Below are 14918 nucleotides of genomic sequence, written 5' to 3'. Positions count from 1 at the left end.
TGTGTACCCTATTTTTATCTGGTTTCCTATGCTATGATTCTGTCTATGTGTCTCCTAACTAAACTCATTAGACATAATTCATCGGTCAGTGCAACCAAATGAAAATATATGCTCTGTTAGAGAAAATAAACTTGGGAAGATCTACCAATCAGTCCTCTGACAGAGGTTTCGCTGCAGACAGACAAGTGACACAGCTGCATGAAAAAAAATTATCATCCAACCATGAGACACAAATCATAGGAAATCAGGCTTAAAGCCTGTGCTCATGGAACTTCATCTATAACTTTATATTCTTTATTTTTGTAATTGTCAATAACAACTAAAATTTGAATTTAAAAAATCTATTCCTTTCACTCTTTACTATTTTAACTGCATATACACTTTACTGAGAAACACTTCAATAAATAACTCACCTTGTGTGTGCGCGAGAAATAATGAAAGTAGTTTTCTGCTGTGTCTCAGTGCTCTGCTGTGATAGTTAGATTTTTGTAGAGCTTCTCTAAAACAGTTCAGTGTATCATTCACATCAAGAGGTACATAAACTAGGACTTTCGCTTGACTGCAATCTAAAAGGAATTAATAATTATGGAGAAAAATGTTGCATTACATAAATATATATTTTTAGTAAATCACTCTGAGAAACATATATTTGAACCATTCCACAACTTCAAAACTAAAATATATTAACATAATTGTCACCTTTGTTTCCTGTTGGATTATGAATTAAAGCAAAATTATTAATCACCAGGAACACTCTGAGCATTTATGTCTTTTTCAGTGTTCCATTTTAGTTCTCATGTGACATCTATATTCCCTGAATTCCATCTGCCCTGGGCATGCCTCAGCTCAGCTTTCTGCTCTGAATTCTGGCATCTTAAGTTTGGAAACAAATCTTTTACTAGAACTGTTGATCCTATTTACTACAATTACCGTAGTTTCTATGTACCAGCCTGTGAATTGGCATGCTCTCTTCACTGAATGCATAATATTACCTATTCTTCTTACATACCGCATTATTTATTCTTTAATGACTTTCCTCAGCTGAATTCAACACAAAGCCCTGTGTTGACATATCTGTGGTATGAAGAACTATGCTTTACAAACTTCCGTTAATGACTACAACATTTTAATCCTGACTGAAAAGAACAGCAACTGTAGGTAAAAGAGGTGTTTTGTCACCTTATAGTTCACTTCAGTTTTTCTATTGATTCTATCGATAACAGTGCAGGTTCACATTAATTTCTGGGTATATTGCTGGATATTCAACAATACCGACAGAAAACTGGACCAAGACTGCCAAGCTCACTCAACATACTGTAGGTCACCTGGCATTTGGATAACAACTGCTTTTCTCTGCTTTCAGATACAGCGTGAATATATTTGGAAAGGTCTTGACAACATTACTATCCATCCAAAATATCCAGAATAATAATTTGAAGACAAAACTGAGTTTATATTAAAAGAAACAGATTATAGGAGCAGTGGAAGACCTACGATAAGGAGGAAACCAAAACAAATATCTAGTATGAAAAAAAGGAAAGGGTTTGGGAGAAAAGAGAACTCACGATACTGAAATGTACTCTGACCTGTATAATCATTTTTCATCTCAGGACAGAAAAAGTATCCAGGAAAAATCCGTTCACTAGCAGAATGGACAACAGGCAGCTGTAATTTCCGCCCTATGTAGTTTCTGCAACTCATCTAGAAAGCAAGTTTTGTTTGATGATAATTGAATAATATTCAGAAAAATCAATGTTTGGTGCTTAAATTTAATTATCTAAATAGTCATATGACAAAATAAATGAGGACTAATTTACAAGGACACCAATGACCCATAACTAGTACCCTTGTCAGTAAGAGTCGAAACATTCACAACACCTAAGTATTGGATATAACATATGTAAGTATTTAGATGTTAATGAATTAAACTTGTATCTTATTCGGTATTTGCCATAATCATGAGCAACCAGCTGATGTTCGGTAAATATTCCACTTTTCTTTGCCTGGATAAATGCATGCTTGCAAAGAACCTGCCAGTATAAGTAGGCCTAAAGAGGACACTGCCTGTAAAGCATGATGGAATGCTGCACAGGGATATACAAAATAGCTTTAAGCAAATAACAGAAGCAGTCTAACCCTGTCAGAGATGCAAACTTCCAGACTCTATAAAGGGCTAATCCGGCACAGACATTGTATTTTGCTAATGTAGCTACATCACTTCAGAAGCAAAAGAACCAATTCAGATCTAGCTCTAGACTTTCTGAAAGGCATCGCATTGTGAAATGTAGCCATACCTCCAAATTTCTAACCTGATGATGTCATTTTGAACAATCCTTATTACTATTAACTATCATTAGTCTTTATTCTGTAAATTGTCTCTCAAAACTATGATTACTTTTCCACACTCCTCAGATTACAGTGGTATGTGGTGGTTTGCCACACTGTCCTTTTTTTTTTAAGACAAAGCACTATGTTCTGAACAGCAGGGCCTGAAAGAAGTCAGCAGGAAACAGCCTTACGGAGAGACAAGATAGAGCACCTCAGCTGCCCTTCGCAAGCCAGGAGTGCCCTTTGGCAAAGCAGTGGCTCCTGAATGCTGTGATCATGTTCAGAACAAACCCGTTTGGAATTCCAAATCCCACTTTCCCCCATCTCCTTTAAGTCCTGTGTTTATATTAGTAATAGAAACATATTAAAAACATCAACCATGCAACTGACTTCCAGAAAACTTCTTAGAAATAAACTTTAGGTTAAATAAAAGGAAAATCATAATTTTTAATAGCTGATTCCATGAAAAATTTCCAAGTAGCAATGTCAGTTTATTACATAGAGCCATGGCTTTTAATGAGACAACCTTGCTGAGCAGCTTAGGGGTTTTTTGTTGGTGGTCAAGTTTTACAAGTTTTTTATTGGTATTGTCAGTGTTTGGGTTAACTCAATTTGATTAATTTTGGTCTTTAGGAGCAGTGTTCCAATGCAGAAACAAAGCAATCTCTTTGTATTTAATTTTAATTAATCACAAAGATTGCACAATATCCAAATAAATGTTTTCAGGTTAAAAGAGCGGCATCAAGCACTAACACAAAATTAGATTTAGGCTCATATGGAATGAGTACATTATGCATGGAAGAAATGTTCTCTGGGTCATCAAGTCCAGACCTCTGCTGCTGCCAGAATTATGTCATATAAGCCTTTTCATGCACTTCAATCAATTATGTTCATTAATTTATTTTAATTTACAATTTGTGAACATTATGAAAAACCATATTAATCTCATCAGTGAAAGTACTTCACTATATTTAGTTCACATTAAGAGTCAGTGCCCAAAAAAGAAATCTGTGTTTCACCTTATGTGCATTATCAGACAGATATTTCATGAAATGAGATTCATGGCTGTCTGGGCCACTGAATTGCTGTATCCTTTCCAGCAGTTGCCTCTGAGCATACACCAGCAGTGGACTCACTTGTTCTGTGTATCTCTCACTGAAAAAAAAGCAAAGTATAGTAATTAAGCAAAATAACAGTAGATTTAACTATATCATGTTGCTTTTTAGTTATTAGAGTTGGTGTGACTTACTGTGTAAATATGTTAAATTGTACAGCTATGTGTACCAGTGCTTCCCACTTCTTCATTCGATATAACAATTCTATTGTTTTAAGAATCAGATTACATATCCATTTCAAGTCAATCACATTCACATCATCCAGGGGAGACTGTGGATGGAGACTGGAACCACCATTCTCATCCATAATACCTCCTAAACAACTGGGCATGCAGAAGTCTCCTTCAGGATCCACAATCTACAGTGAAGAAACATTATTCTACCTCTTATTTTCAAACTTGTTTTTAGCAGAAATCAAATTATAAAGATTAGGAAGTCCTATAATCCTCTAAAAACTTGTTACAGAGAATAACTTGGAGATACCAGAATATAATGCAACAGAAAGAAAACTATCTCTACTGAAGGTGTCATAATAAAGAGTATACTCTCTTAATAAAAATCATTTTTACCTTAAGAGACTTGCTTGCTTGTAGATCAGTTATCATATCAATAATCATGTCTGATGCCAAATAAAATGGCAACCAGATGGTGTTCCTAAGAAAACCCCTGGTAATGGGAAATGTGTCCGTATGGGAATGTGAATGGTTAGCAGTCAATTGTAATTCTTGAGTATAGTTCCAAAGTTCTCGACAAGCATTTTGAAGCAACGTCCAGTGGCCACCACGGTGAGCAAGAACCTATGCATATCATTCAAAATATAATTATACTTTGGAAATTCAGAAATTAAAAACTTCATTCTTTTATTGCAAAGCTTAAGTATAAGTAATCTTTCAAAATAGCAGTCTATGGATCATCCTTAATAACAGATCATTCAATATTTCAATTTATATAATGCATTACAGAACCTTAATTTGGAAATTTCCATAGAAGCACTAATTTATAATTTAATTGCTGCTTTTGGTGTGAGAATAAGAAATAAAAATTAATTCATACCACCTATACATGCGTTTTTACTTGGTTATAGAAGGGTTTATGGCAAGAGTAGTCAATCTGCATTTCCTTTCAATCACTTGTCCTTCTGCTTATTCTACTGAGGCATTCACTAAGACTTGTAAAGGGAAAGGTAAGTCTGCAAGTATTTTCAGAAAGATTTAACAAACACGAGAAGGAAGTTACAAAGACTAAATGAAAAATAAAATATTTATATAAATTATGATATGTCTGATAGAAATAAACATTGAGATAGGTGATGTGTCTGACATTTCATACGCTGTACTTGGACGTTTTGCAGAAGATGAGAAATCATTGCTCTTTCCCACTGAAGTTTTTTAGAGTTTCTGAAGTGTGGGTTCTTTTAACGTAGAAAGTAGTAAGTATTGTAATACAATGCTTAGTAATAAATAAAATGTTTAATAAGAAAGCTTATCTTACCACTGCTCTTCTTAAATGCAGAAAGATTTTTGTAAAGTGCTCCAATAAAATGGTATTTGACAGAAACCTGTTGCATTCTTTGGGAGAATGAGAGACAGAAATTTCTGTATCATTTGTTGTTTGAGTTTGAGGAGTATCTGTTCCACTCAGTTTAATGCTGTGCTCAGAAGATTTATCTGTACCTGAAGACAAAAAGTTCACTGGTTACAAATGAGTTAAAGTTCTAAAAAAAATAAAAAAGAAAATATTATCAGCCAGCTAGGATTTTCCTGTGGCAGCTAAATACTTAAATGTTAGAAAATGCCAATGTTAAGGTTATCATATTTATAAGGTTATGATATTTAAAATATAAGATGCTTTTACTTAAGCGTTGGGAGAAGCAGGGATAAAAAAGTGTACTAAATAGTTTTCAGCCTCAAAACCAAAACATAACCCTCACAGAAGTTAAGTTTTAGCAAGAAATCACTGTATTGCAAGCTCGCAAGAACCCTTCTGCCTCTGAGGCCTCTTAAAACAAGAAGTAAGGAAGAAGGGAAGATTTCTGACAAATTCTGTGGTATGTGCAGAATTGCTTCATTATTTTATTCAACACCAAATATCCTCCAAGGGGAAACACAAAGGTTCATGGTAGTGGGATACAGTAATATCTGAGCTAAAGGTTTCAGGCAGAAGCTCATTTCTAGCTAAGCAGTATTTGAACTCTATGGCAAACTACACACTTGATTAAATTCTTCCATTCAGAACTGCAAAGGCTAGGAGGTAGTAAACAGGATTTTCATTAGTTTTCAGCAACTTTCAGTGACTTGGTTCTCAGTGACTTGTAAACATCAAGACAAGAGAGTATAACTAAAAGTAAGCTGTTGCAAAGAGAACCAGTGAATTCAACTGCTAGTTTTTGTCACACCTCCTTGAAAAAGGCAAAGAGGATGGTTGATTCCTCCCTAAGGAAATCCTACATGGAATGATAGGAGAGTTTTGCTCTCTACAGCTTTGAGAGATAACACTAAAATTCAGTCTATAATTTTAAGAAAGACTTACAGAATGACCCTGTTAGGAAATCTAAAGGAAACTACAGTCCAATTAACAACTACAGAAACTCATAAAAATTATCACTGCATTTAGAATAATCTGGAATATTATCAATTTACTAGGTCTAGGTAGCATGGCTTCTGCAAAACAAAAGCTAATATCACTACATTATTAGAATTTAGAAATGTTACTAAAGTATAGGATAAAGAATAACCACTTGATAAAAAGTAACAGATCTATCAATACAATAAACAATGCTCAGAGTTATTATAAATGCCCCATTCTTGACTATGACTTTTTTTATATTAGATATGCCAAAAAGAGAAAATACAGAGTACATTTCTGAAATCCACAAACATTTTCTCTTTAAATTGGCACGAGTGTTTTTTCAAAGGTGATGTGGAGAACCAATGATGGAAGTCAAGACAGAAATTAAGAGAGGGAAAAAATTAAGTTGAAACTGATTCCAATTGTGTACCCGTTACAAGCTCTTACAAGTTTGTTTTTCAGTCATTCTTGACTTTTTAATGAGAGGAGGAGTTGGTGTTCCCATGTCATTTTCTACGACTTCTCTCACCACTACAGTGCCAGAATTATTTAATGAGAATATTTCAGGATCCAAAATATTGTAACTGCAGAACGGGAGAAAAAGAAGAAAGCACAAAAAAAAAAAAACAACCCAGATACAATATTAAAAAGAATTTTGATATACACACACAAAATTCAGTTTCTCGAAAGTGAGTTTTGATTACTCTCCAGCAGCTTTAAAAATAACGAATGATATCCAAAAGTTATAAAGGAACAAAAAAATAGCACAGTATAGTATATTGCAAAACTTTCATCTGACCAGTCAAGTGAGCAACCAAAAATGTGCATGTCACCTGCCATATGATGGAAAGCAAAACTTGTTACATAGTAAATCAATTTGCATTTGGAAGCTCAACTGTTCCTATGACAAACTGACTGATGATACTGTAATTCAGATCTGTCTGCATTAATGGCAATAACACAATAATCTTTATTAATAGCAATCACTGATAATGCAGTAAGATATACCTGTCCAGATACCGTGAACCACAAATTCCAATGTTATATTGCTCTTCCAGTTTCTTTTTAAATAAGTTGTAGTGTGCAACTGCCAGATAGATATTCATCTGAGACCTCCAGGGCATCTCTCCAAGACATATTTGATGAAACTTCCTTCGCTTTAAGTAATTACTCACAATTGGTTTCAGCAGTACCACTAAGGTGTGATGAGCTACTTTTTGCAACTGTTCCATGCATTTCCTAAAACAAAATAAAAGAAGTAGCAAAAAATGAAACTGTGTTTTCTTGAACCTCTAGAAAAGAAAATCATGGTAAAGATACACAGAAGTATCCCAATGCATACCCACAGACTCATATTAACCGAGAGGTATATGACACGTTTCTAGCAGAAGGATTTTTGCTGCAGTCGGTAAAAGCAATTGTGCTTTCTCCCTTTAAGTGCACTTAACACACACTAAATCCTATCTTATATTTTACCAACTTCCATTAAGATATTTGTCTCAATACTTACACAAAGTTTAGCTCTGTGCTTGAAGTTATTTGTATCTGGAATCATCCAAACAGTTTATTATAGCAAGTACAATGTGTTTCACACAGTCTGTTCAGGAGATGGAGGGTCTACTATTATACTATAAATTTGGATCACTCTTTTTATTGATGTGTTTTAGTAGCTAATCATCCTCAATGTGAAGAAAACATTTTATTTCAGATATGGATGCCTGGCTTTAATTTCCAGCCACAGATTTTTTTTCATGTTTCTCTGCCAGATCAAACAATTCTGTGTTACCTGGCACACATACAATGCTGTAGTCAAATCAAATATCTTTTTGCTTGTTTGTTTGTTATAAACTGCAAAATGATCCCTTTATCAATCTAAATTATTTTTTTGCCTGTTTTCCACCTTTAAAATGTGGGCAGAACAGTATACCATATGCAATATTGATTATATGACACAGCAATATTAGTATGTAAGATATGAAAGAATAGATGAAAAAGCAAGAAGCCCAGGATAACTTAAACATCCCCTCTTTCACTGAAAGTCATGAAAATCCTGTCATGTAAGGTGGGGGTTTTGTGTCAAGGAGGAAAAATGGATGGTTTAGGTAAATATTTAGAAGATAGTGTATGGAAGACTTTTTTGAGGTTCTTGATTTAAAACGCTTCCAGAATCAGTTACGTGATTGCTTATATGCAGATATTTCTAGTTTTCTATTTGCTAATTGCTGGAAGCATAATGACCAAAGCACAAGGTAATGAATATAACAAATTCTTTTCAGTCAGAAGGTATTGTTATTAACGAGTTAACCAAATATATACAATTATCTGCCAAAAGAAGAGGTGAATGAATTTTGTTTTGTTTCTGTCAAGGAACAGTTTTCTGAAAGCTACAGAACAGATAATCCAAAAAGACTGGCAAAGGGATGACAGAAATCAGTTAAACTACCTGAACATCAGGAACAAATAAACATATTCTTTATTAGATTTCTAACAGGTAAGCTCCCCAACACAGTTTGAAAAGCATTATAGTATGCAGATTAACATAGCTTTTCCACCATGATGAATCTACATATTCATGAAATACAATCTTTGATTATTCATACAAAGACTTCAAAATCTTCAACAGTTATTCTCTGAAATAGAAATGAGATGATAGATTTTATTCTCTTGAGTGGAAGCAAATTTTATACCAAACTAAAACAGAAAAGTGAGTGGACTGTGCAGAAATTCATCCCTTTGATAGAAAAATATTTTTAAATACACACTTAATTGTAAACTAAATTTCAGTCAAAATATTTTGGTTCTGTATATGAACCTGACAACTTATGTTCATTTACCTTTGTGCTTCTGGAGATTTCATTATGTTTGGATGTTTCATTAAATACTGTCTTAGAGTCTGTCTTTTTCGAATAGGACTCAAGGCTTCTTTTCTTCCTTTCTTCAAAGTTGATGCGTCTGGTTTCTTTAAAGGTGAGATGTCCGTACTCTTTAAAAAAATCTTCCATGAAAATCTTAAATATACTTCAAATACTTATTTATCTACATTATCAATTACTTGAGTTATACAGCAGTTTGGCTTATGCAGGAACAGAACAGAAAATAAATTCTGGAACTGTTTGTCAAAATAAGACAGAAAAAAAAGTATTTAATATTCCCAAAAGCTTTACAATTTTTCTGGAAGATATTCATCAAATGCCTGACACTAAGAAGCCAGCCAGGTCCCCAAATATTTTCTTTCGTATACCAGTGTTTTTTCATCTCAAAAATAATGATAGCTCTTTCCCTATTATTATAAATAGTAAAACTTTGCAATGCAAAAACTGAGACAGAAAACCCTTTCCCTAATCTATCTGAGATGCTAGCAGTATTACAGCATTACTAGATGGCTATGAGGGAGAAAACTCTTCCTCCAAAACAATACAAATCCATTAAGATTATTCTTAGCTTCCAATAAAAGCAAAAATTTATGTTAGGACATTTTAGAAGAGCAGAGGTGAGCTGAGGACTAGAGTTTGTATCCCAGATTTTACTAATTATGCATGTCTTTAGTTGAGGTTTTTTTATGAGACAGCTTTTAAAAATATATTTTTGTGCTTAAGGTATTGCTGCCCAGTAAAGACGTACATGACTCCTTAAAAATAAAACTCACTTTCTGAAACTCCACAACTCCTGTAGTGTATCTATCCGTGCCTTCTGGCAGAGTGGAAGAACTTGTTTCTTGTGTTGATATTCCATTGATACAGAGAAGGTGGTCATTCCTCCTGACAAACAACATTAAAATCATCATCATCACCATCATCAACTCCTTTCATATTAAAAGGGTTATCTTTGGGAACAGGTAGGGCTCATGCAATCTCTGTTTCACTGGGAGTTTTAAATTCAGCTGGTATTCTTTCCTTCTTCCCCTTGAGAAAATAGCAATAGACAGAGTTTTGAACAGACACAGCCAAGGGAGAAGTCTCCATGTATAACGAGGTCACAATACAATATTTTCTGTAATTATATAATCCTCTGTGTCCATGGAACTTCTGCAGACTAGGAGCCATGGAAATAGCTCCAGATGGGTCTTCTACAAGGTACAATTTACAGTTTCTGCTGTAACTGTGACACTGGTGAACCTAAGTAGTAGTTTTTCACTACTTCTATAATAGAGATCTACCTTTTCAAGTAAACTTGCACATTGCCTGCCCAGTCCAGAATGCACTGAAACTTCTCTTCATTCAGGATTTTGTGCAAAAGTTGAACAAAGAACTCAAGAAAACGTGATTTCTTTCTGAATTTCATCACTGCAATGAAGTAACAAATAATTAACACAGTCTTTTGTACTTTTGCTGTAACAGGTTTCTGAATTGAGGTATAATTGCAGCTATGTATGTCTGAAAGCACATATTTATGTAATTTTGCACACTGATGAAGAAAAGGCATACTGATACCAAAATCAGATAGGTCATGAGACACAACAGCAGTTGCTAAATAGTTCTTCTTGTGACCGGGCATCCAGAATCAGAAGTTCACTCTATTTACACTCCTGGAATTAAAAACATTCTAGGGACTGTCACAACAGGTTTGGAACTATTTTTGTAGCATGCAGTACATAATGTAAAAATATTTTATAACGCTATTCAACATGCCTAATTGTACACTTGCCTGAAAATCCTGAAAAAACAATAAAGCAAGTATAAACAAAGTACTTGCATTCTGTTCACTTGGGCTGCTCTTCTCAGTGACAGTCACATTAGTGTACAAGCATCACACAGTTCTCATTGCCGCAGTGGAGCTGTGTTGTCTAGATTTTAGGCTGCTTCATAATTGCAAACTGCTTTTACTGTTTGGCTATCTTCATAATTTTTACCATCAATAAATAAATATTTATCCTATTCGAAAGCTATACTAATTTTAAAGGCTAAGCTCCATTGTTATTTTGAATATTAAAAAAAAATAAGGCGGTGGCAAAGGTCACATACCTAAATCTTAAATCCTATTTCAAAAATGCAAGCGTACTCAGACTTTTGTGAGTTCTTCTTTCAAAAACATAATGTGGAAATGGAGTATCTCAATTTTAAAAGAACATTCCACACAAACAAAATCTTGACACAACTTTAAAAAATGATGTCATTTGTAAGGTTATTAGAAAATAAACATTATTCAAATTATTTAAAATATGAATATTTTATATACTTAGCATCAATATCTAAAATAATTTTTTGCAAGTATTTAATGCATTTCTAAATGTGATTATATTAAGAACTTTTTTTAAGCTATGTTTTACTTGATTTTGTATATTTGAGAACAAAATGAAGAGAAAGTTTCCAAGAGCTTATTCCAAGCAAGAAGTAGATAGCTTCACTGGCAACTTTCTGAAGTAAAGAAGCCTTTACAACTAAAGTAAACATCAATTATCCTACCTTCTCGATAAGCACTGTTTGACGTCCAACATGAAATTACAGGGTAGAGGAACAAAGGATCTTCCTGTCCTGTAAGCTCTGATCCATAAGCTACATCAATAACCAAATCAAATCCATTATGACAAGCAGTGATAGTGCACAATAGAAACTCTACCTGGAATCGTAACTGAAGACATGAAAAATCCTTCTTTAGCACAGAGTTTGCTTTTAAATCTCTCACTGTCATCCAGAGAGAAATTCAAAAGCTTGTTATTTTCTTCTAACATAAGTAGCTGTGCCACTTAAATAATAAAGAGCTTATGGATGTAACTGATGAACTTCCAGCTGCTAGACTAATGAGCAGGATGTCTGGAGTTCATGAGAGGCCTAACAAAGGTCCATACAAATCATCTGTGGAGGAGGATGTGCAGTAAGGACATGTCCAAAAATTTATTTAAAGCCATACAGCAGGAATTGAACACATGATGCTACTAGTGATTAGTGATTACATACATGCTGGGCATATGGATAGCATAAGTAGGTAAAGGATTTTTTTTTCTTCACCAAAATATTTATATAAATATACGTATACAAATGTATTTCTATTCTATAAATAATATATTATAGGTGTTAATAATATATACAATATAGAGATATAAATAGTATATATAATATATAGCAGAACAATAACTTGGATTCTAAGAGTTAAATACAACTGCATTACCAGCCGATGAGCACTGGAACAATGTTATATGTGCTAGTTGCTATTTTGCCTTAATAAAGAAACATGACCTACAAATTTTGTGCTTAGGCAAGTTCTGCGGTTGAAAAAGATCAATGCAGCTAGTCCCTGAAAAAAGTGAGGTTAAAAATGCACTCTGGAATAATCAGCTATGATAGCGGATCAACAGCTACACCCTCCAGTGGTGGCAGTCAGTTGAAGTCTGTTGAATGCAAATAACATCCAATTAAATACGACAGCCAGCAGGAAAAGAAGATTCTTTTCTTTATTTTCTGTTTAGGACAAGTCACACTCTTTATTAGTTCTCTCTCCTATTTGACAAGTTCAAAAATATATTGCTTCAAATGAGCATTTTCACAAAGAATACCACCTCCCAAAAATTTTTAAATGGGAAAACATTTGAAATTTCAGAATTTAAATTGTACTGTGTATGAAATATTTTGCTTTTCTCAGTTTCTTATCAAAGAGGCAGATTCAGCTTTTTTTCATTTTTCTCCTAGACTATCATCAACGGAATGCTAAGTGTTGATCCACTTTTAAGGATTTCCTATGACAAGGGTTTTTTTCCCAAATATTTTTAACAGCATGCCCTATGAGTGTGCACATTGTCCTAAACCACTTAGATGTTTTTGTAAGGACAGCCGTAAGCTTTGTTATTTGTTTTGCATGGCCCCAGCAAAAGACTCCTCTTCAATTTGTATCCTGAAACTTATTGACGAATATGCTATTTCAGCAACAGAGCAGACTTCAGCCATCAAGTATCTGCCAATTTCTGAACATGTGTTCTTCTCTAACTAATCAACCTATTAATTTAACTTTCTATTAAGTAAGAATGGAACATCATTTTATTAATAATAAATCAATGTTAGCAGCAAAAAATGAAGGATCAGCGTGCAGATGAATGGATTTTTTGCGTCACTCTTTTCATCCTATTTATTACAGAAATGCTTTCTCTTCTAAGACAAATCCATATACAGAGATGATGGACGATAACTAGAAACCTTGCAGCAAAGACCAGTTGCATACTGGGCTGTATTAGAAACGGCATAGCCAGCAGATCAAGGCAAGTGATTATTCCCCTCTATTCAGCACTTGTGAGACTACATCTAGATTACTAAATTTGGTTTTGGACACTCTAGTACAAGACATTGACATACTGCAGTAAGTCCAGTGAAGGGCCACCAAGATGATAAGGAGTGCCTGACAAAGCAAGAAGAGGCTGAGAGAATTGGGTTTATTCAGAGTTAAGGCTAAGAGGAGTCTACACCTACCTACTAGGAGGAATATAGAATGTGGAGACAGACTGTCCTCACTGGTAGCACAAGAGGCTATAGGCACAAAATGGAAATCAGAAAACACCAAATAGATATAAAGAAAACCTTTTTAACCATAAGGGTGGTCAATTATTGGAACAGATTGCCAATAAAGGTTGCAAAATCTCTTTCTTCAGAGAGATTCAAAATTTGGCTAGACAAGTCCTAGAGCAACCTGATTTAATTGCACCTGTTTTGAGCAGGGGGTTGGAATAAATGCCTTCCAGAAATGCCTTCCAACCTAAATTATTCTATGATTCGATGCAGATTCCAAGGACTACAAGATGCCATGTAAATAGAATGGGAAAAAAAAATCAGTAGTGGCTCTGTGTTCTAATTGAGTTTCCTTTACAAGTCCTACTTATTAATTCTCTTACTTTGGCAGAACTATTAGCCTGAAAATTCTTATGCTTAATCCAGACTCTTAAGATACCTGAGTTACAAGGTAGTTAAATGCTAGTATACATGCAATTCCTTCACAAAAAGGATAATTTCTGTTAATTTTCTTCAAGAAGCCTTTTCTCCACCAAAAATTCCTGTCGTCATCATTACTACTAGCACTGGTAGGATAGTAAGACATGCTATAAAATGGACAATGAATGGTCTTTGCTACTGCATTTTCTGATTTAGGAAGATAAAGCAAGTCTAAATAATGTGGAACTCAATTTACACAGATTGGGAGGACATATTTGCAGAATAGCAAAAAATGACCATTCCATTATAAGAAGGAATGAGGGTTTTGGTGGAAATGATGAAAAAAGATGAATAAAAGTCATTATACACATCACTGAAATTATTATTTTGGTTGATTTATCACGGAAGATATATGAAATAAAAGTACTTCTTAGGTAAATATTTTTTACAAATAAACCATAGAAAAAGGTAAGAAGTGTTTTAATAGTTCACCCACCTGGTTTTGTCAGTCTGAGGAGATTTGATTCAAGAGCACTTAGATTTTCTGTTGCTTTTTCCATTGCAGCTAAATGGGATGTCTTTGCAGAAGTGGTCTGAAATACCCAATACTTAGTTACGAAAACTCAGCTTTTACCTAGCTAAAACCAGCAGGTCAATAGTGGAGTTTAGGTTAGATCCCAAGTTTTCTAATTCTTTATCTGATAGTTTAATCAATATTGTCCTATTTTTCTTTTCAAGTGAAATATAATTGATGTTCATAATTTTTTAGTACAGCTTCAAAACCCTGGCCATGATTCATTCTTGATTGATCTCCAAGGGAGTGAGTGGAGTTGCTCTGCCACTAAATAAATCATTAGGGAAGTCCCACATACAACTACAACAACATATTTGAATTGATTGTTTGACAAAATACATTGTTTTCCAGAAAAAATAATCTTTTGTAGATTACTTAGTGCCTACAGAAATCAAAATCCTTCTCTGGAAAGAAAGTTTTTTTTTTTCACTTTGGTGAAAATGTAATTTTCAGTCAGCCCTACTTGGCTCAAGATATTATCTT

The 14918-nt window shown here is 34.1% G+C and overlaps 1 protein-coding gene across 5 annotated transcripts in view; it reads right to left on the bottom strand.

The window, feature by feature from the left end:
* Positions 1-14918, bottom strand: part of CFAP54 (cilia and flagella associated protein 54) — a 118526-nt gene that overhangs the window by 47981 nt on the left and 55627 nt on the right. For all 5 annotated transcript variants that reach the window (XR_012834705.1, XM_075749202.1, XM_075749212.1 and 2 more), the window contains 13 exons: positions 14358-14454; positions 11414-11503; positions 10168-10294; positions 9658-9769; positions 8846-8994; positions 7020-7250; positions 6459-6595; positions 4935-5116; positions 4013-4240; positions 3578-3801; positions 3348-3483; positions 1587-1701; positions 414-566 (listed from right to left, as the gene is read on the bottom strand). Coding sequence is in view for 4 of the 5 variants with exons in the window: in XM_075749202.1 (XP_075605317.1) it covers positions 414-566; positions 1587-1701; positions 3348-3483; positions 3578-3801; positions 4013-4240; positions 4935-5116; positions 6459-6595; positions 7020-7250; positions 8846-8994; positions 9658-9769; positions 10168-10294; positions 11414-11503; positions 14358-14454 (1981 nt within the window). In the remaining variant the exon portion in view is untranslated. The remainder of the gene's footprint in view (positions 1-413; positions 567-1586; positions 1702-3347; positions 3484-3577; positions 3802-4012; positions 4241-4934; positions 5117-6458; positions 6596-7019; positions 7251-8845; positions 8995-9657; positions 9770-10167; positions 10295-11413; positions 11504-14357; positions 14455-14918) is intronic.

This window comes from Balearica regulorum, chromosome 1, assembly GCF_011004875.1.
Source record: "Balearica regulorum gibbericeps isolate bBalReg1 chromosome 1, bBalReg1.pri, whole genome shotgun sequence".
Classification (NCBI taxonomy): domain Eukaryota; kingdom Metazoa; phylum Chordata; class Aves; order Gruiformes; family Gruidae; genus Balearica; species Balearica regulorum.
The sequence above is the reverse complement of the archived record's forward strand: the minus strand, read 5'-3'. Positions and strand labels throughout refer to the sequence as shown.